Raw genomic sequence first — 17,960 nt, 5'->3', positions numbered from 1 at the left:
AGGATCCCATGGTGGAGCCGCGTCAGAAGCAGATGTTGGTGTCTTGTGGCAGGAGCAAGGGCAGTGGAAGCGCTGCCCAGGGCAGGGCGGTGGTGACTGCCATGAGAGCGGAGGTCTGATGCCATCTGCGAGGGATGGGATTTGCATCCGGTGGCTTTTCCGTTGCAGAATGTCCAGCAGCAGAGCGTGAGTGGCCGTGAAATGAAGCTGGGCCCCAGGAGAGCCGCCTGGAGCTGCGTCACGAGCTTCGTGCGTGGCCAGCGCAAGGTAGGTGTGCCTTACTGTAAGCGTGCGCTGAAGCAGTGTTGGTTAAGCACGGCTCACTCCTCTGTCTGCAACAGATGGGCTTTCTGCGCGCTTTATTGCTGTGGCCGTAGAATTCCCTCTTTCTTACCATCTGATCTGTGAAGGCTTTTGTGTGGGAAGGTTTTGAGGAATGAGGGAGTAGAAATTGCTTTAGTCACGAGTCATCTGGAAAGGTTTCACAGAAACGGTGACATTTGCAGAAGGAACGTATTGGCATTGGCAGTTGTGCCAAATACTCACTGGGATGGAGAGGAGGGAGTACCTGCAGAAGACCGTTCTCTTCTGGTTTTGAGGAAGCCGGGCAGAGCTCAGATTGCAGCTTAAGCAATGTTCTTTTGTCACACTCTGTGTCCTGTGTTGCGTTCTCTCCTTTCGATTCCAGTTCTCCTGACAGGTTAGGCTTGAATTCAGCATAATATCTGCTTCTCCCTGGGTTCAGGTTCTTTGGGTCTCCTGCCTGCTTTTCTCCCTTTTCTTAATGGAGAGTGGAGTTTCTACCACAGAGCAAAGTTTCGTGATTGACAGAAACAAATATGGAACATATTAGATGAACACAGCTCTGCATTTTTTTCTTCCTCCGAACAGCAAGGGACTCCTGTGCTCTCATTAATATCATCAGTGAGTAGATGCTGCCTTCTGCTGGAGCCTAAAATGCTTTCTGCAGTTGAGTGGTTGGAAACATAGGGTTTTAACTTAAAATTGTTTGCGCAGGGTGAAGGTTGGGAATACAATTAGAATACAGTTACACAGTGCTCTATCCCCAGCACTTTCCATCATTTTTCTTAACACAGCTTACGGTTCATTTCAAAACAAACTAACAAAGATGAACTTGGGTTAGCGTAGCCTGTTTTAAATGATCCTTCTGTGTCTTTTCCAGGCTGGTAGCAGAATGGAGACTTTCCCGAGGCACTGAGGAACAGACACAAGCTTCTTTTGAAGGCTTCAATGAAATTCTGCCCCAGCAGTATCTGTGGTCTTTTGATGCTAAGGAGCTGGACGTAAAGGATTCTTTGACTATTGCCAGATCCAGGCTGCTACAGGTATGTCACGGTTTAAACTAAAAATCCACCTGCGTCCGTGACAGGGACTGTGGGCCCAGCAGGGGCCCTAGGCCGAAAGGAAAAAAAGTTAATTAGGAAAAGAAAACAGCAGCAACAATCTAAGGAGGCACACTTATTTACTAAATTACTATATCGAAATACAGGATAACACAGTATAATACAATATAATTGAAAATTGAGCTAACGAATCAAGCAAAATAGGAGAGAGAATGAGTCCCGAAACCGAGAGGCCTACTGTAAATCTAGGCGAAACGGTGAAGGCTCCCACACACTCCCCTGAACGCCAGAACTCGAAAGACGTCAGTCTAGCCTGCGACAGAGTTAATATAGTGTCCAGGTCCCGTGACCTCGTGTTGTTCTCTGGGAGATGTAGTCTTCTTCTGTAAGTTGCAGATTCAGTAAAACTATTCATGCTTTATATGATGTTATGATGTGGAATACTGATAGCAAAATTACAAAATTATTAAACCATGACAAGGTAATACTTGCATTTCAGTCAGTGTCTGAAGAGCAAAGTTCATTAAGGCTGGCGGTTCTGTTTTCAGGATGTGTGAGAGAAGCCTTATGTATCAGTTAGTATTTGGTTACTGTGTTGGTCTTCACTTTCTTCTTTGCAACCAATTTACACGTTTCTAACGTTAAGATTCTGCCAGCATAAATTTTTTGGCTAACAGTGTTTTTGTAGTCCTTGACAATGTGATTTGCGTGTGTCTAAAGAGTGAGCAACTAGAAAGCAAGGGAGCAAAGAACCAAATATCAGCGGATGGTCAAATTACTGAGTGGAGCAGGTTTTAGCTGCTTTTGGGTTCTCCAAGTTATACTCTACAGCAAAACATCGTATTTCTAGCACAGAATGGTACGGTTAGGTAAAGACAAAGTACGTTGTTAGTTTGAATGTCTAAATACAAATGTTTTCATGAGTGGTATTTCTCTTTTGTGGCCTCTCCACATTTTCTTTGTGAGCGGATGTTATTATTTGCTATGAAAGTTTGAGAGTTTAATATTAAAAACGAGTGTAGTGTGATTGCAGGTGCTTTTAAGTACAGTAGTATTTCAGTACAATAGTCTTGCTGTAGAAGCAAAGTAGTAGGTTGTAGTTTCAATGATTCCATGTGGGTGCCCAGCCCAAAGTGGGGATTCCCTTATGAAAGGAGGGGGAGGGTGAAGGAGGCCGAGGGCCCTTTTCTCGGGGCCAGCTCTCTGTGCCCTCTTGCTGGCCGGAGAGAAGGGCTGCCCGCTGGACACAGGGAGTGCCTTGTAGCTCCCGTGCCGTGCCCTGCCCTCCAGCCCCCTCCTCATCCTATGCGGAACACCACTCCCAGCAGCACAGGTGCCATTTTGGAATCTTCCCCATGTCACAGCTGTCACCTTGGTTGCTGCGGCTCCACCCGACTCACTCACCTCTGAGAGTGCTGGGCAGGTAGCAGCCATGTCCAGCACGAAGCGAGGGCGAGAGGAATGTAGTGAGGATTTAAGTGGGAGAAGGAGCTGGGGGCCCCAGAACCGAAGAGGAGGAGGGTGCCCGCCATAACCATCAAATGGAGGAGGGGGAAAGGAGCCCGTTTCCATCATGCCTGGACCAGCCCTGTGACCACCACCCATGTGGAGCCGATGGAGGTGGATCCCCCTCCGGAGGAACCGATGGAGGTGGATCCCCCTCCAGAGGAGCCCATGGACGTGGATCCGCCCGCGGCATAGCTGGCCTGGCACCACACCACCGTGGTCATGGTCATGACCGTTGGCATGGTCACAGCTTCACCATCGCTGGTCCAGGCACTCGGCTCCTTTCCTGCTGCGTGGCCCCTGCCCCCAGCATGAGCTGGGTGGCATTATTTAACATCTTCTTCTCCTCCACCTCGTTGCTCCTCCGGTTCTGTGGGCCCCCAGTTCCTTCTTCCCCCTGTTGTAGTTAGGTGTTTGCTCTGTTCTTTGTTTTGATGGTTGTGTTAGGTTAGTGTTAGTGTTCAGTTTAGTTTTAGCGTTAGGGATAGGTTCCTGTTTGTTCTTTAGAGTTAGGCATAGGTTCCTGTTTGTTCTTTAGGGTTAGGTATAGGTTTCTGTTGTTATTTTAGAGTTAGGCATAGGTTAGTGTTCGTACTTACAGTCAGGCATTGGCTGCTACACTCAAGTAAAAGTAACCGCTGCTCCTGGGTAAGCACACAGTGTTGCCATCAGGGCTCAAGCTCAGGCAGCCAGCTGACCGGGGCAGAATTTGTGTTAGACGCTGCTCAGTGACAACACCCAGAACAAAGTAGCAAGGATGTGAAGTGCAGGAGACTACTTGCGCTTAGCACATTCTGTCTGCTGTAACAGCATTACTCAAAGATTTCTAATCAGGCCAAGATCTTTGTGATGCAGCAGTTTGTTCATTACTGCCATCATGGGCGCACAACCCTACTGGCGAGGAATGGAAGGCCCTATATGCTGGCCCGACCCTACCCGCAGGGAGGTGTGCTCCCTCCCCTGGGCACGGGTCAGGGACATTGCTGGGAGACTTCCCAGTCTGATCTGCCCTTCTGTCTACTATCCCCTGCTGATAGTTCAGGCTGGCAGTGAAGAAGTTAGTAAAAAAAGCCTGAAGGCTATCAAAGATGATTTCAGGGGACTGGGGCGGGTAATCGAAGGAACAGGTGTGCGGGTGGTTATTGCATCTGTACTTTCAGTGGCAGGGAGGGATACTGAGTTGGACCTAAAAACCCACCTCTTAAACAAATGGTTAAAGAGTCGGTGCAGACATAGGAGTCTTGGTGTTTTTCACCATGGGGCAATTTATTTGGCTCCTGGCATGACAGCTACAGACGGAAGCGGCCTGTCTCAAAGGGGTAAGAGGGTTCTAGCTGAGGAACTGTCAGGACCCCACCAAAAACCTGCACCCTGACTTGTAAAATGGTTACACAGATATAGGTACACCTCATACATAGTCAATGATGTAAGGAAGGACACTGGACACACCTTCGTTGGCTCCACAGCCGCAGTCCAACACGGCGCCCAGGCCCGTCGATCCATTCCTTTGCTTGCTGCCAGTTCCCACAGGGAGTCCTCACTCAGACACCTGAAACAACAACGCACACAAACACATCAGGCAAACAACAGACACGCACACAAACACAAAACGCCCTCCTCGGATCCCGCCACTCACCCTTCCTTTGCCAACTTCTCTCGCTCACCTTCAGGGCAGTGCCAGCCCCTTCAACCCGATCACAGAATCACAGAATGACCCGGGTTGGAAGGGACCTCAAGGATCATGAAGCACCAACCCCCGCCTGGCTGCGGGGCTGTGGCAGCCGGTGTGGCTGGGTGCAGCACGTGGGCATGTGGGAGGGCCTGCAGCAGGGATGTGGGGTGTAATCAGAGTGACTGGAATTCCAATTCAGTCAGAGGTCTTAATTGTAGGTAAGGGTTGAATCCGCCGAGGTGCCGCACAAGGAGAGGCGCTGGGTGCGACTATGGAAAGCAGAGCTTGTGTGTCCCAGGAGGCAGGCGTAGTCAGGTCCCCTTTGGAGCCTGCCGTTGTTGGTGCTCAGCTCAGGAGCCCCATCAGGAGCTGCTGCGTGCTGCGTCTGTGTCACGGACTTATCTAGATCAATATGATTGACTGATCAATCTATGATCTCCAGATGATGTTATGATGTGAAATACCAATAGAAAAAAATACAAAACCACAACAGTATGGCAGCCCAAAAAGATTCCCTTGTGGAAGAAGGGGGAGGGTGAAGGAGGGTGAAGGAGGCCGAGGGCCCTTTACTTGGGGCCGGCTCGTCTGTGCCCTCTTGCTGGCCAGAGAGAAGGGCTGCCCGCTGGGCACAGGGAGCACCTTGTAGCTCCCGTACCATGCCCTGCCCTCCAGCCCCCTCCTCATCCTATGTGGAACTCCAGTGCCAGCAGTGCGGCCGCCATTTTAGAACCCTCTCCATGTCACCATGGTCACCGTTGCCGCATGCCTCTGACAGTTGTGGCAGTTAACAGCCATGCCTGCTGCAAAGAGGGCGAGGGTTGAAGTTTCTGGTGGGAGGATGGAGCTGGGGGCCCTAGGAGTCAGAAGGAGGAGGGGGCCCGCCATGACCATCAGGCAGAGGAGGGGTAAGAGAGCCATTATCCATCATGCCTGGACCAGCCCTGTGACCACCACCCATGTGGAGCCTATGGAGGTGGATCCCCCTCCGGAGGAACCGATGGAGGTGGATCCCCCTCCGGAGGAACCGATGGAGGTGGATCCCCCTCCGGAGGAACCGATGGAGGTGGATCCCCCTCCAGAGGAGCCCATGGACGTGGATCCGCCCGCGGCATAGCTGGCCTGGCACCACACCACCGTGCCAGGCCCCGCGTTGGCATGGTCACAGCTTCACCATCGCTGGTCCAGGCACTCGGCTCCTTTCCTGCTGCGCGGCCCCTGCCCCCAGCATGAGCTGGGTGGCATTATTTAACATCTTCTGCTCCTCCACCTTGTTGCTCCTCTGGTTCTGTGGGCCCCCAGTTCCATCTTCCCCCTGTTAGGTTAGGTGTTTGTTATGTTCTTTTTTGTTGATGGTAGTGTTAAGTTAGTGTTAGTGTTAGTGTTCAGTTTAGTTTTAGTGTTAGGGATAGGTTCCTGTTCGTTTTTTAGAGTTAGGCATAGGTTCCTGTTTGTTCTTTAGGGTTAGGTATAGGTTTTTGTTGTTATTTTAGAGTTAGGTATAGGTTTTTGTTGTTATTTTAGAGTTAGGTATAGGTTTCTGTTGTTATTTTAGAGTTAGGCATAGGTTAGTGTTCGTACTTGCAGTCAGGCATTGGCTGTTACACTCAAGTAAAAGTAACCGCTGCTCCTTGGGTAAGCATGCAGCTGGTTGCTCACCCCGAGCAATGAGTGCGACTGCCCTGACAGTTTGATGACATCTGCGATGAACTGAATTTCCCTCTTGGGACTTTTCCTTTGCAGAACATGGAGGAGCAGAGCGTGAGTGGGCTGAGAAATGGAGCTGGGACTCAGGAGAGCAACACGTGGCTGTGTCCCAGAGCTCCCAAAGTGTGGCCATTGCAAGGTAGGAGTGCCTTACCGAAAGCGTTGTTCAAGCACAGCTCCTGGCACTGTCTGCAACAGATCCGCTCTCTGCGTGCTTTCTTTCAGTCGCTGGTGTTGTGCAGCACAGCCACGGCACGGCCCTCAGTGCGTACGCGAGGAGCGTGAAAAGGTAGGTGGTGAATTTTCATCTTGCTAACGCTAGGATTAGGAATGGTGAGCATTCCTAAAAGAGTGGCCACAAAGGTGTGATCTGCCTCGGGGAGAAGTTGATTCTCGCCTCTTCAGCTTTTCCCTTCTTTTCTGTCCACCTGTCCTTTCCAGCTCCTCCTCCCCTCAGCTGCAAGTGGGGCAGTGCTCGAGTGTGAGGACTCTTCCTTGGCATGCGGTAACAGACAATGCAGATGTGACTTTTGTGTCCTTCCTTGTTCTTGGGTTTGTAGCCCAGGGATATCTTGCGAGCAGCTCTCTAAGTCAGACTGTGCTGGCAGCGTGCGTGAGTGAAATAGTGCCTCTTTTTTCCCTCTTGCAGCAAGCTTGCCGAGGCAAGGCAAGCGCTACTCAGCTGAGGAAGAAAGCCGAGAAGGAAAGCAGAAAGCAACGATGAGGGCTTGAGCAAGAAGCTACAAAGGACAGCAGAACCACCTGCAACGCTTCCTCGGAGGTGGCACCAAGAGCTGCTGACTCAACAGCCCAGTTTACTGGCACAGCCGTGCTTTCCCTGTCATGGACGGTGGAGATGATGGAAGTGAACTGGACAGGAAGGACTTGTGCTGCGTTAGAAGCAATGAGGGCTTCACATAGGCAGGACTTGGTGTATGGCAAGAGCTGGAGACGCTGCGTTCCTTCAGGGTGTGTCTCTTGAGGTCCAGGCCTGGTGTAGGGTTAGGTTGAAATAGGGCTGGCTGGGACTGGAGAGGGAGGAGGTGACGTAGCCCCGGGGTTTGGCTTCTCCTTGGGTCTGACTGGAGGCTGAGTGACTGATTGCTAAGCGGCAATCCTGGGCACTGGGGTTTCATTTTGGGGTGTGGGCGGGGCAATAAATAGAAGCCAAATCTTCTTGTACGCAATAAAATTGAAGCGAACTTTCTAAACCTGGTGCTGCCTCTTTCAGTAGCTGGTCAGAACGTCCCTCGCTCGGGCTGGCAATCGCAGGGCGATGAAGCGGTCGGCTTCACGTCTCTCCCTTGACATGGTGCAGTGCAGGTTTTCCCCCGTTTCCTTGTTGGTCTTCCCAACCTGTGGCCTTTCAGCCAACCCGTAAGTGCTGGTGACAGGCTGTGAGCATCTCCTTGCTCTCTGAGGACTGACAGAAAGAAACCAGAGGAGGGGAAGCAGCCCGGCAGGAAGAAGGGTGTCCCGTGCTCAGCCCCTTGAGTTGGCCTCTCTTCCCTGAGGGCTCTTTCAGCTTCTGATGGATGCACCGTGTGTTGCTGTTTGCCCTGGGAAGCCCAGCTGCACGCTGGCAGCCGTGGCCTGTGCATCAGCCTCCCCTTGAGGCCCAAGGAGTTGTTTGTTTTTATGTATTCACTATTGGTGTGGCATTTTGTTGTTTTGTTCTGCTTTGAGATCAAGGGGTAATTTAACACCGTTGGAAGTCATTGGGGTTCAGGAGTAGCACATGTAGAATTTTGATCATGCAGCAAGTTGTGATTTCTACTGTGTTAAAGAACTGGCACACACATATACGCCTGCAGCCGGAGCTTGATTGACTCTCGTCAATACGGCCTTCCAAAGCCCGGCCCTGGGGAGTTGTCCAAAAATTTTCCAACCTTTTGTATTACCTAAGTTTATTTTAAGCAGACAAGGAGGAGTAATCTCTTAAAGGCTTTTTTAAAGGCATTGGACTAGGTTTTGATTATCACGTCTCAGGAAGCTTCTGCATTCCACCTAGTGCTAATGTGATACATCAAGAGCAGATGACACAAGAGATTCAGGCCTTGCTGCCAGTCTTTTACGAATCAGAACTTTGTTTCATGTTGCCAGATATTGTGGTTTCCTTTTCAGGGGATTCCTTTGCTGTATAATAAGAAGGCCGAGGGCATCCTGGCCTGCATGGGAAACAGTGTTGCCAGCAGGAGCAGAGAGGTGATTGTCCCCCTGTTCTCAGCACTGATGAGGCCGCAGCTCGAGTGCTGTGTTCAGTTTTGGGCCCCTCAGTGCAAGAAAGACATCGAGGCCCTGGAACGCGTTCAGAGGAGGGCAACAAAGCTGGTGAGGGGTCTGGAGCACAGGCCGTATGAGGAGCGGCTGAGGGAGCTGGGATTGTTCAGCCTGGAGAAGAGGAGGCTCAGGGGAGACCTCATTGCTCTCTCTAACTTCCTGAAGGGAGGCTGTAGTGAGCTGGGGCTCGGCCTCTTCTCTCGTGTCATTAATGATAGGACCAGAGGGAATGGCTTCAAGCTGCGACAGGGGAGATTCAGGCTGGACACTACGAGGTATTACTGCTCAGAAAGGGTGGCCAGGCACTGGAATGGACACAGGGAGGTGGTGAAGGGAAGGGGACGAGGGCGAGGAAGGAAGGAAGGGAAGGGGAAGGTAAAGGAAGGAAAGCGAGAGGAAAGACACGAAATGAGACGTGAATTTTGGGTCCTTTTCCGGCAGCCGCCCCCCCCCAACAGGCCCCAGCCCGGCCTGAGCCACGTGACAGTGCCAGTGCCAGTGACAGGAAGTGCTTCCTGCAGGCGGCGGAGAGCACTTCCGGGCCATGGCGGCATGGCGGCCATGAGCGGGGCCGGGAGGAGCGGGCTCTGTGCTGCGAACGGGGTCGGGCCTCGGGGCGGGGGCACGGAGGGGCTGTCGGGGGAGGAGCTCGCGGCGCTGCCGGCACCCAGAGGCGGCTCCCGGGCGGCTCCACGGTCTCGCTGTGCTGCGGAGTCACCCGGCCGGCCCCAAAAGCCTGGAGGCAGAGCCTGAGCCGGCCCCGGCCCGGATCGTGTGGTGCGGCTCCGGCCGTGCTGGGCTGTGCGGCAGGAAGATGACTTGCGGAATCAAACTCTATAACCCAAAGATGGGTTCTAAAGCAGGTATGTTTATTCCAGCGTTGCGCAGCGCCGGGTGCAAGCGGGAGAGCTCCACCAAACTTGCACACCGTAAGGAGAAAAGTGTGTTACAGATATAGGTTAAGCTAATACGTAATCAATAGTCTCCTCCTCAGTTTGATTACATATTCATTACATTCCCTAGGACCCCGTTCCCCGCGACCCTTGCCGTTGTTTTGGGGTGAAATTCTTCTTCTGTTTTCTTCTTGGTGTTATCTGCTGGTATCGTTCTCCCATGTCAGCATCATCTTGCCCGGGGGTATCTAATCCTTCTTCTTGTCAGAGGTCTCCGGACAATTTCTTCTTATCTTTATTGCCCTCTTCTCTGGTTTTATTTTGACTAAGTGTCTGTAATTCCCCCTATCCCTGCACTTTTAAATGTAAACTATCTGCAGTTACCCTTTGTCTCGGATTCTGTGAAGTTCCCCTTTCCCTTTCTATAGCAGAGTGTTACCTTGCCTCCATTTCAGTCTTTGGGTCCCCAGGGAGGCTCTCCCTGGGGGTGTCCCGATTCGAAGGCAGGATTCAATCCCGCCGCAGCCCGTCCATGGCAGGCAAACGCTTCTCTCCTCTGCTCTTGGGACTCAGCAGTGCCAGGGGTTTCACAGCGCGCGTGTTGCAGTGGCTGGCAGCCTCCGTGTGTTTCTCTATTGCATACAGGATCCCATGGTGGAGCCGCGTCAGAAGCAGACGTTGGTGTCTTGTGGCAGGAGCAAGGGCAGTGGAAGCGCTGCCCAGGGCAGGGCGGTGGTGACTGCCATGAGAGCGGAGGTCTGATGCCATCTGCGAGGGATGGGATTTGCATCCGGTGGCTTTTCCGTTGCAGAATGTCCAGCAGCAGAGCGTGAGTGGCCGTGAAATGAAGCTGGGCCCCAGGAGAGCCGCCTGGAGCTGCGTCACGAGCTTCGTGCGTGGCCAGCGCAAGGTAGGTGTGCCTTACTGTAAGCGTGCGCTGAAGCAGTGTTGGTTAAGCACGGCTCACTCCTCTGTCTGCAACAGATGGGCTTTCTGCGCGCTTTATTGCTGTGGCCGTAGAATTCCCTCTTTCTTACCATCTGATCTGTGAAGGCTTTTGTGTGGGAAGGTTTTGAGGAATGAGGGAGTAGAAATTGCTTTAGTCACGAGTCATCTGGAAAGGTTTCACAGAAACGGTGACATTTGCAGAAGGAACGTATTGGCATTGGCAGTTGTGCCAAATACTCACTGGGATGGAGAGGAGGGAGTACCTGCAGAAGACCGTTCTCTTCTGGTTTTGAGGAAGCCGGGCAGAGCTCAGATTGCAGCTTAAGCAATGTTCTTTTGTCACACTCTGTGTCCTGTGTTGCGTTCTCTCCTTTCGATTCCAGTTCTCCTGACAGGTTAGGCTTGAATTCAGCATAATATCTGCTTCTCCCTGGGTTCAGGTTCTTTGGGTCTCCTGCCTGCTTTTCTCCCTTTTCTTAATGGAGAGTGGAGTTTCTACCACAGAGCAAAGTTTCGTGATTGACAGAAACAAATATGGAACATATTAGATGAACACAGCTCTGCATTTTTTTCTTCCTCCGAACAGCAAGGGACTCCTGTGCTCTCATTAATATCATCAGTGAGTAGATGCTGCCTTCTGCTGGAGCCTAAAATGCTTTCTGCAGTTGAGTGGTTGGAAACATAGGGTTTTAACTTAAAATTGTTTGCGCAGGGTGAAGGTTGGGAATACAATTAGAATACAGTTACACAGTGCTCTATCCCCAGCACTTTCCATCATTTTTCTTAACACAGCTTACGGTTCATTTCAAAACAAACTAACAAAGATGAACTTGGGTTAGCGTAGCCTGTTTTAAATGATCCTTCTGTGTCTTTTCCAGGCTGGTAGCAGAATGGAGACTTTCCCGAGGCACTGAGGAACAGACACAAGCTTCTTTTGAAGGCTTCAATGAAATTCTGCCCCAGCAGTATCTGTGGTCTTTTGATGCTAAGGAGCTGGACGTAAAGGATTCTTTGACTATTGCCAGATCCAGGCTGCTACAGGTATGTCACGGTTTAAACTAAAAATCCACCTGCGTCCGTGACAGGGACTGTGGGCCCAGCAGGGGCCCTAGGCCGAAAGGAAAAAAAGTTAATTAGGAAAAGAAAACAGCAGCAACAATCTAAGGAGGCACACTTATTTACTAAATTACTATATCGAAATACAGGATAACACAGTATAATACAATATAATTGAAAATTGAGCTAACGAATCAAGCAAAATAGGAGAGAGAATGAGTCCCGAAACCGAGAGGCCTACTGTAAATCTAGGCGAAACGGTGAAGGCTCCCACACACTCCCCTGAACGCCAGAACTCGAAAGACGTCAGTCTAGCCTGCGACAGAGTTAATATAGTGTCCAGGTCCCGTGACCTCGTGTTGTTCTCTGGGAGATGTAGTCTTCTTCTGTAAGTTGCAGATTCAGTAAAACTATTCATGCTTTATATGATGTTATGATGTGGAATACTGATAGCAAAATTACAAAATTATTAAACCATGACAAGGTAATACTTGCATTTCAGTCAGTGTCTGAAGAGCAAAGTTCATTAAGGCTGGCGGTTCTGTTTTCAGGATGTGTGAGAGAAGCCTTATGTATCAGTTAGTATTTGGTTACTGTGTTGGTCTTCACTTTCTTCTTTGCAACCAATTTACACGTTTCTAACGTTAAGATTCTGCCAGCATAAATTTTTTGGCTAACAGTGTTTTTGTAGTCCTTGACAATGTGATTTGCGTGTGTCTAAAGAGTGAGCAACTAGAAAGCAAGGGAGCAAAGAACCAAATATCAGCGGATGGTCAAATTACTGAGTGGAGCAGGTTTTAGCTGCTTTTGGGTTCTCCAAGTTATACTCTACAGCAAAACATCGTATTTCTAGCACAGAATGGTACGGTTAGGTAAAGACAAAGTACGTTGTTAGTTTGAATGTCTAAATACAAATGTTTTCATGAGTGGTATTTCTCTTTTGTGGCCTCTCCACATTTTCTTTGTGAGCGGATGTTATTATTTGCTATGAAAGTTTGAGAGTTTAATATTAAAAACGAGTGTAGTGTGATTGCAGGTGCTTTTAAGTACAGTAGTATTTCAGTACAATAGTCTTGCTGTAGAAGCAAAGTAGTAGGTTGTAGTTTCAATGATTCCATGTGGGTGCCCAGCCCAAAGTGGGGATTCCCTTATGAAAGGAGGGGGAGGGTGAAGGAGGCCGAGGGCCCTTTTCTCGGGGCCAGCTCTCTGTGCCCTCTTGCTGGCCGGAGAGAAGGGCTGCCCGCTGGACACAGGGAGTGCCTTGTAGCTCCCGTGCCGTGCCCTGCCCTCCAGCCCCCTCCTCATCCTATGCGGAACACCACTCCCAGCAGCACAGGTGCCATTTTGGAATCTTCCCCATGTCACAGCTGTCACCTTGGTTGCTGCGGCTCCACCCGACTCACTCACCTCTGAGAGTGCTGGGCAGGTAGCAGCCATGTCCAGCACGAAGCGAGGGCGAGAGGAATGTAGTGAGGATTTAAGTGGGAGAAGGAGCTGGGGGCCCCAGAACCGAAGAGGAGGAGGGTGCCCGCCATAACCATCAAATGGAGGAGGGGGAAAGGAGCCCGTTTCCATCATGCCTGGACCAGCCCTGTGACCACCACCCATGTGGAGCCGATGGAGGTGGATCCCCCTCCGGAGGAACCGATGGAGGTGGATCCCCCTCCAGAGGAGCCCATGGACGTGGATCCGCCCGCGGCATAGCTGGCCTGGCACCACACCACCGTGGTCATGGTCATGACCGTTGGCATGGTCACAGCTTCACCATCGCTGGTCCAGGCACTCGGCTCCTTTCCTGCTGCGTGGCCCCTGCCCCCAGCATGAGCTGGGTGGCATTATTTAACATCTTCTTCTCCTCCACCTCGTTGCTCCTCCGGTTCTGTGGGCCCCCAGTTCCTTCTTCCCCCTGTTGTAGTTAGGTGTTTGCTCTGTTCTTTGTTTTGATGGTTGTGTTAGGTTAGTGTTAGTGTTCAGTTTAGTTTTAGCGTTAGGGATAGGTTCCTGTTTGTTCTTTAGAGTTAGGCATAGGTTCCTGTTTGTTCTTTAGGGTTAGGTATAGGTTTCTGTTGTTATTTTAGAGTTAGGCATAGGTTAGTGTTCGTACTTACAGTCAGGCATTGGCTGCTACACTCAAGTAAAAGTAACCGCTGCTCCTGGGTAAGCACACAGTGTTGCCATCAGGGCTCAAGCTCAGGCAGCCAGCTGACCGGGGCAGAATTTGTGTTAGACGCTGCTCAGTGACAACACCCAGAACAAAGTAGCAAGGATGTGAAGTGCAGGAGACTACTTGCGCTTAGCACATTCTGTCTGCTGTAACAGCATTACTCAAAGATTTCTAATCAGGCCAAGATCTTTGTGATGCAGCAGTTTGTTCATTACTGCCATCATGGGCGCACAACCCTACTGGCGAGGAATGGAAGGCCCTATATGCTGGCCCGACCCTACCCGCAGGGAGACGTGCTCCCTCCCCTGGGCACGGGTCAGGGACATTGCTGGGAGACTTCCCAGTCTGATCTGCCCTTCTGTCTACTATCCCCTGCTGATAGTTCAGGCTGGCAGTGAAGAAGTTAGTAAAAAAAGCCTGAAGGCTATCAAAGATGATTTCAGGGGACTGGGGCGGGTAATCGAAGGAACAGGTGTGCGGGTGGTTATTGCATCTGTACTTTCAGTGGCAGGGAGGGATACTGAGTTGGACCTAAAAACCCACCTCTTAAACAAATGGTTAAAGAGTCGGTGCAGACATAGGAGTCTTGGTGTTTTTCACCATGGGGCAATTTATTTGGCTCCTGGCATGACAGCTACAGACGGAAGCGGCCTGTCTCAAAGGGGTAAGAGGGTTCTAGCTGAGGAACTGTCAGGACCCCACCAAAAACCTGCACCCTGACTTGTAAAATGGTTACACAGATATAGGTACACCTCATACATAGTCAATGATGTAAGGAAGGACACTGGACACACCTTCGTTGGCTCCACAGCCGCAGTCCAACACGGCGGCCAGGCCCGTCGATCCATTCCTTTGCTTGCTGCCAGTTCCCACAGGGAGTCCTCACTCAGACACCTGAAACAACAACGCACACAAACACATCAGGCAAACAACAGACACGCACACAAACACAAAACGCCCTCCTCGGATCCCGCCACTCACCCTTCCTTTGCCAACTTCTCTCGCTCACCTTCAGGGCAGTGCCAGCCCCTTCAACCCGATCACAGAATCACAGAATGACCCGGGTTGGAAGGGACCTCAAGGATCATGAAGCACCAACCCCCGCCTGGCTGCGGGGCTGTGGCAGCCGGTGTGGCTGGGTGCAGCACGTGGGCATGTGGGAGGGCCTGCAGCAGGGATGTGGGGTGTAATCAGAGTGACTGGAATTCCAATTCAGTCAGAGGTCTTAATTGTAGGTAAGGGTTGAATCCGCCGAGGTGCCGCACAAGGAGAGGCGCTGGGTGCGACTATGGAAAGCAGAGCTTGTGTGTCCCAGGAGGCAGGCGTAGTCAGGTCCCCTTTGGAGCCTGCCGTTGTTGGTGCTCAGCTCAGGAGCCCCATCAGGAGCTGCTGCGTGCTGCGTCTGTGTCACGGACTTATCTAGATCAATATGATTGACTGATCAATCTATGATCTCCAGATGATGTTATGATGTGAAATACCAATAGAAAAAAATACAAAACCACAACAGTATGGCAGCCCAAAAAGATTCCCTTGTGGAAGAAGGGGGAGGGTGAAGGAGGGTGAAGGAGGCCGAGGGCCCTTTACTTGGGGCCGGCTCGTCTGTGCCCTCTTGCTGGCCAGAGAGAAGGGCTGCCCGCTGGGCACAGGGAGCACCTTGTAGCTCCCGTACCATGCCCTGCCCTCCAGCCCCCTCCTCATCCTATGTGGAACTCCAGTGCCAGCAGTGCGGCCGCCATTTTAGAACCCTCTCCATGTCACCATGGTCACCGTTGCCGCATGCCTCTGACAGTTGTGGCAGTTAACAGCCATGCCTGCTGCAAAGAGGGCGAGGGTTGAAGTTTCTGGTGGGAGGATGGAGCTGGGGGCCCTAGGAGTCAGAAGGAGGAGGGGGCCCGCCATGACCATCAGGCAGAGGAGGGGTAAGAGAGCCATTATCCATCATGCCTGGACCAGCCCTGTGACCACCACCCATGTGGAGCCTATGGAGGTGGATCCCCCTCCGGAGGAACCGATGGAGGTGGATCCCCCTCCGGAGGAACCGATGGAGGTGGATCCCCCTCCGGAGGAACCGATGGAGGTGGATCCCCCTCCAGAGGAGCCCATGGACGTGGATCCGCCCGCGGCATAGCTGGCCTGGCACCACACCACCGTGCCAGGCCCCGCGTTGGCATGGTCACAGCTTCACCATCGCTGGTCCAGGCACTCGGCTCCTTTCCTGCTGCGCGGCCCCTGCCCCCAGCATTAGCTGGGTGGCATTATTTAACATCTTCTGCTCCTCCACCTTGTTGCTCCTCTGGTTCTGTGGGCCCCCAGTTCCATCTTCCCCCTGTTAGGTTAGGTGTTTGTTATGTTCTTTTTTGTTGATGGTAGTGTTAAGTTAGTGTTAGTGTTAGTGTTCAGTTTAGTTTTAGTGTTAGGGATAGGTTCCTGTTCGTTTTTTAGAGTTAGGCATAGGTTCCTGTTTGTTCTTTAGGGTTAGGTATAGGTTTTTGTTGTTATTTTAGAGTTAGGTATAGGTTTTTGTTGTTATTTTAGAGTTAGGTATAGGTTTCTGTTGTTATTTTAGAGTTAGGCATAGGTTAGTGTTCGTACTTGCAGTCAGGCATTGGCTGTTACACTCAAGTAAAAGTAACCGCTGCTCCTTGGGTAAGCATGCAGCTGGTTGCTCACCCCGAGCAATGAGTGCGACTGCCCTGACAGTTTGATGACATCTGCGATGAACTGAATTTCCCTCTTGGGACTTTTCCTTTGCAGAACATGGAGGAGCAGAGCGTGAGTGGGCTGAGAAATGGAGCTGGGACTCAGGAGAGCAACACGTGGCTGTGTCCCAGAGCTCCCAAAGTGTGGCCATTGCAAGGTAGGAGTGCCTTACCGAAAGCGTTGTTCAAGCACAGCTCCTGGCACTGTCTGCAACAGATCCGCTCTCTGCGTGCTTTCTTTCAGTCGCTGGTGTTGTGCAGCACAGCCACGGCACGGCCCTCAGTGCGTACGCGAGGAGCGTGGAAAGGTAGGTGGTGAATTTTCATCTTGCTAACGCTAGGATTAGGAATGGTGAGCATTCCTAAAAGAGTGGCCACAAAGGTGTGATCTGCCTCGGGGAGAAGTTGATTCTCGCCTCTTCAGCTTTTCCCTTCTTTTCTGTCCACCTGTCCTTTCCAGCTCCTCCTCCCCTCAGCTGCAAGTGGGGCAGTGCTCGAGTGTGAGGACTCTTCCTTGGCATGCGGTAACAGACAATGCAGATGTGACTTTTGTGTCCTTCCTTGTTCTTGGGTTTGTAGCCCAGGGATATCTTGCGAGCAGCTCTCTAAGTCAGACTGTGCTGGCAGCGTGCGTGAGTGAAATAGTGCCTCTTTTTTCCCTCTTGCAGCAAGCTTGCCGAGGCAAGGCAAGCGCTACTCAGCTGAGGAAGAAAGCCGAGAAGGAAAGCAGAAAGCAACGATGAGGGCTTGAGCAAGAAGCTACAAAGGACAGCAGAACCACCTGCAACGCTTCCTCGGAGGTGGCACCAAGAGCTGCTGACTCAACAGCCCAGTTTACTGGCACAGCCGTGCTTTCCCTGTCATGGACGGTGGAGATGATGGAAGTGAACTGGACAGGAAGGACTTGTGCTGCGTTAGAAGCAATGAGGGCTTCACATAGGCAGGACTTGGTGTATGGCAAGAGCTGGAGACGCTGCGTTCCTTCAGGGTGTGTCTCTTGAGGTCCAGGCCTGGTGTAGGGTTAGGTTGAAATAGGGCTGGCTGGGACTGGAGAGGGAGGAGGTGACGTAGCCCCGGGGTTTGGCTTCTCCTTGGGTCTGACTGGAGGCTGAGTGACTGATTGCTAAGCGGCAATCCTGGGCACTGGGGTTTCATTTTGGGGTGTGGGCGGGGCAATAAATAGAAGCCAAATCTTCTTGTACGCAATAAAATTGAAGCGAACTTTCTAAACCTGGTGCTGCCTCTTTCAGTAGCTGGTCAGAACGTCCCTCGCTCGGGCTGGCAATCGCAGGGCGATGAAGCGGTCGGCTTCACGTCTCTCCCTTGACATGGTGCAGTGCAGGTTTTCCCCCGTTTCCTTGTTGGTCTTCCCAACCTGTGGCCTTTCAGCCAACCCGTAAGTGCTGGTGACAGGCTGTGAGCATCTCCTTGCTCTCTGAGGACTGACAGAAAGAAACCAGAGGAGGGGAAGCAGCCCGGCAGGAAGAAGGGTGTCCCGTGCTCAGCCCCTTGAGTTGGCCTCTCTTCCCTGAGGGCTCTTTCAGCTTCTGATGGATGCACCGTGTGTTGCTGTTTGCCCTGGGAAGCCCAGCTGCACGCTGGCAGCCGTGGCCTGTGCATCAGCCTCCCCTTGAGGCCCAAGGAGTTGTTTGTTTTTATGTATTCACTATT

The 17,960-nt window shown here is 51.6% G+C and overlaps 2 protein-coding genes across 2 annotated transcripts in view; both read left to right on the top strand.

Annotated features, from left to right (window-relative positions):
* Window positions 1-210: 210 nt before the first annotated feature.
* The window catches only part of LOC146758316 (uncharacterized), a 107,841-nt gene continuing 90,091 nt past the window's right edge, over window positions 211-17,960 (top strand). Inside the window, exons 1-4 of the mRNA XM_085516638.1 lie at window positions 211-267; window positions 1,184-1,346; window positions 6,283-6,385; window positions 6,472-6,535. Coding sequence (XP_085372764.1) covers window positions 6,286-6,385; window positions 6,472-6,535 — 164 coding nt within the window. The 5' untranslated portion in view covers window positions 211-267; window positions 1,184-1,346; window positions 6,283-6,285. The remainder of the gene's footprint in view (window positions 268-1,183; window positions 1,347-6,282; window positions 6,386-6,471; window positions 6,536-17,960) is intronic.
* On the top strand, window positions 8,147-16,860 carry LOC146758323 (uncharacterized). Its single transcript, XM_085516633.1, has 4 exons — window positions 8,147-9,389; window positions 10,231-10,329; window positions 11,246-11,408; window positions 16,345-16,860. Exon 1 carries the CDS (start codon window positions 8,419-8,421, stop codon window positions 9,277-9,279), a length of 861 nt encoding a protein of 286 aa, XP_085372759.1. The 5' UTR covers window positions 8,147-8,418; the 3' UTR covers window positions 9,280-9,389; window positions 10,231-10,329; window positions 11,246-11,408; window positions 16,345-16,860.

Source organism: Coturnix japonica, chromosome 15 (genome assembly GCF_054131305.1).
Source record: "Coturnix japonica strain WE chromosome 15, WE-NBRP24, whole genome shotgun sequence".
In the NCBI taxonomy this organism is placed as follows: Eukaryota; Metazoa; Chordata; class Aves; order Galliformes; family Phasianidae; genus Coturnix; species Coturnix japonica.
This window is presented reverse-complemented; position numbering and strand designations above follow the sequence as displayed.

Bases quoted from the DNA above. Each gene is read 5' to 3' on its own strand.
- LOC146758323 (XM_085516633.1), top strand. From the start codon at position 8,419: ATGGGAAACAGTGTTGCCAGCAGGAGCAGAGAGGTGATTGTCCCCCTG.